At 37.7% G+C, this 2149-nt stretch overlaps 1 protein-coding gene across 1 annotated transcript; it reads left to right on the top strand.

The window, feature by feature from the left end:
• The first annotated feature begins 236 nt into the window (after nt 1-236).
• LOC143551699 (7-ethoxycoumarin O-deethylase-like) lies at nt 237-1942 on the top strand. Its single transcript, XM_077042082.1, has 2 exons — nt 237-1129; nt 1293-1942. The coding sequence occupies exons 1-2, from the start codon at nt 260-262 to the stop codon at nt 1716-1718; spliced, it is 1296 nt and encodes a 431-aa protein (XP_076898197.1). The 5' UTR covers nt 237-259; the 3' UTR covers nt 1719-1942.
• Nucleotides 1943-2149: the final 207 nt, after the last annotated feature.

The raw sequence follows: 2149 nt of genomic DNA, 5'->3' as shown, positions 1-2149 counted from the left end.
GAAACATGTTCAAGATAAAATAATAAATACTATAAGTTAATAAAACATGTTAAATAATATATAAAGTATACGATATATGATCTAGTAACATGTTCAAGAAAAAAATAATAAATACATATACAAAGTATTGTAAATTAATAATGTTATGTTACATAATATAAAGTTTGGTATCTCGTGGGCATATATTTTATCATATTTTCTGTTTATAAAAGTTAAATTATATCGTCCTTGGCACAATACACACAAGGGTTGACTAACAATGGAGTTTATCCTGATTATTGCTAGTCTATTATTATCTTACATATTAATTCAAGTGGTGTTTGGGATCGGCAACACTAAGAACTTACCACCTCCAGGCCCAACACGGTTGCCGATCATAGGAAACCTTCACTTGCTTGGAAACCAACCACACCGAGCCATAACCAAACTAGCCGAAATCCATGGCCCAATAATGTCTTTAAAACTTGGTCAGATCACTACACTTGTTGTCTCTTCCAGCACCGCGGCCAAAGAAGTACTCCAAAAGCAAGATGTTAGTTTCTCTGGTCGCTATCCTCCTGACGCCTTTAATGCTTGTAACCACGCCCAACACTCCGTAGTTTGGCTTCCTCCTAGCAACGATTGGCGAACCCTCAGAAGACTCCTTAATTCTAATATTTTCTCCCATAAATCCCTTGAAACTAACCAACATTTGAGGAGACAGAAAATTGAAGAGTTGGTAGCATACTGCCAGAAAGCTAGTTTATCGAATGATTATGTGGACATCGGTCATGCTGCATTTAGAACCTCACTGAATCTTTTATCGAACACTGTTTTTTCCAAGGATCTAACAGAACCTTATAAGGATTCGGGTTCAGATTTGAAGGACGCGATTGGAATGTGTATGGTAGAGGGTGCAAAGCCAAATCTTGTTGACTTTTTTCCGGTGTTCAAGATGATTGATCCACAAGGAATAAGGAGAAGAATGGCTCGTCATCTTGAGACGCTTCTTAAGGCATTTGAGAACTTAATCGACGAGAGGTTGAAAATGGGAAGAATAATGCAAAATGATGTATTGGACGTGTGTTTGAAATTTAATCAAGATAACCCCAACGAGATCAATCACACACACATAAAGAGCTTGGTTATGGTGAGTTATAATTTCATTCAATGTTAAATAAGTTTCTTTTATGTCACAAGACACCTAGCGAATTATCAAATAACATGCGCGCATATTTCCTTTTATAGTTACATCTACTTCTTGATATTTGCCTCTCTTGTTTCAATGTTAGTTTACGTATAATTTCGTCTAGGATATATTTGGTGGTGGCACTGATACGACCTCAAGCACAATAGAATGGGCGATGGCAGAAGTATTACGAAACCCACACATCATGACTAAAGCCAAAGAGGAGCTTGAAGATGTTATTGGTAAAGGTAAAATTGTGAAAGAGGAAGATGTGTTGAGGCTACCCTACTTATCGTGCATTATAAAAGAAACCTTAAGACTACACCCGCCAGGGGCCTTCCTTCTACCTCGAAGGGTTGAGAAACAAGCACAACTCAATGGATATATCATTTCAAAGGGCACACAGGTGCTTGTGAATATATGGGCTATAGGACGAGACCCAATTGTATGGGATAACCCGCTAGAGTTTAAGCCAGAAAGATTTTTGAACTCTGAGGTTGATGTTCGTGGTCAGGATTTCGATCTACTCCCATTTGGTTCTGGGCGATGAATATGCCCTGGTCTACCACTTGCGACCCGTATGATCCCAATGATGTTAGGTTCATTACTCAATAATTTTGATTGGAGTGTGGACCCAAATAATCAACACGAGGTTTTGGACATGACTGAGAAAATTGGAATTACCTTAGGCAAAGCAAAGCCTCTTTGTGTTGTTCCAATACCGTTGAGTTAGCATCCATCCAGTTTTACGTAATTTATGTAAGACAAGTGTTATCATTCATTTTCATATGTCCTTATTTGGAAGTTAAAATATTATTCAAATTAACTATTTAAGGGATTCGTTTCTCGATGTTTTATGCAGGATTTTGATGTGTTATATGGTGAAAGTTAACTCAAACTCGGGTCAGGTTTTGCTAGGATGCATGCTGATCAAGCAGGAACGACTCTTGCCTTTTGAATTTGAATAAGTCCGACTTTGTG

Source organism: Bidens hawaiensis, unplaced genomic scaffold (assembly GCF_021521415.1).
Source record: "Bidens hawaiensis isolate Kalapana, Puna unplaced genomic scaffold, B.hawaiensis_p1.1 tig00016560_1, whole genome shotgun sequence".
NCBI lineage: Eukaryota > Viridiplantae > Streptophyta > Magnoliopsida > Asterales > Asteraceae > Bidens > Bidens hawaiensis.
Note: the sequence above shows the minus strand (reverse complement) of the source record. Positions and strands in the feature narration are given on the sequence as shown.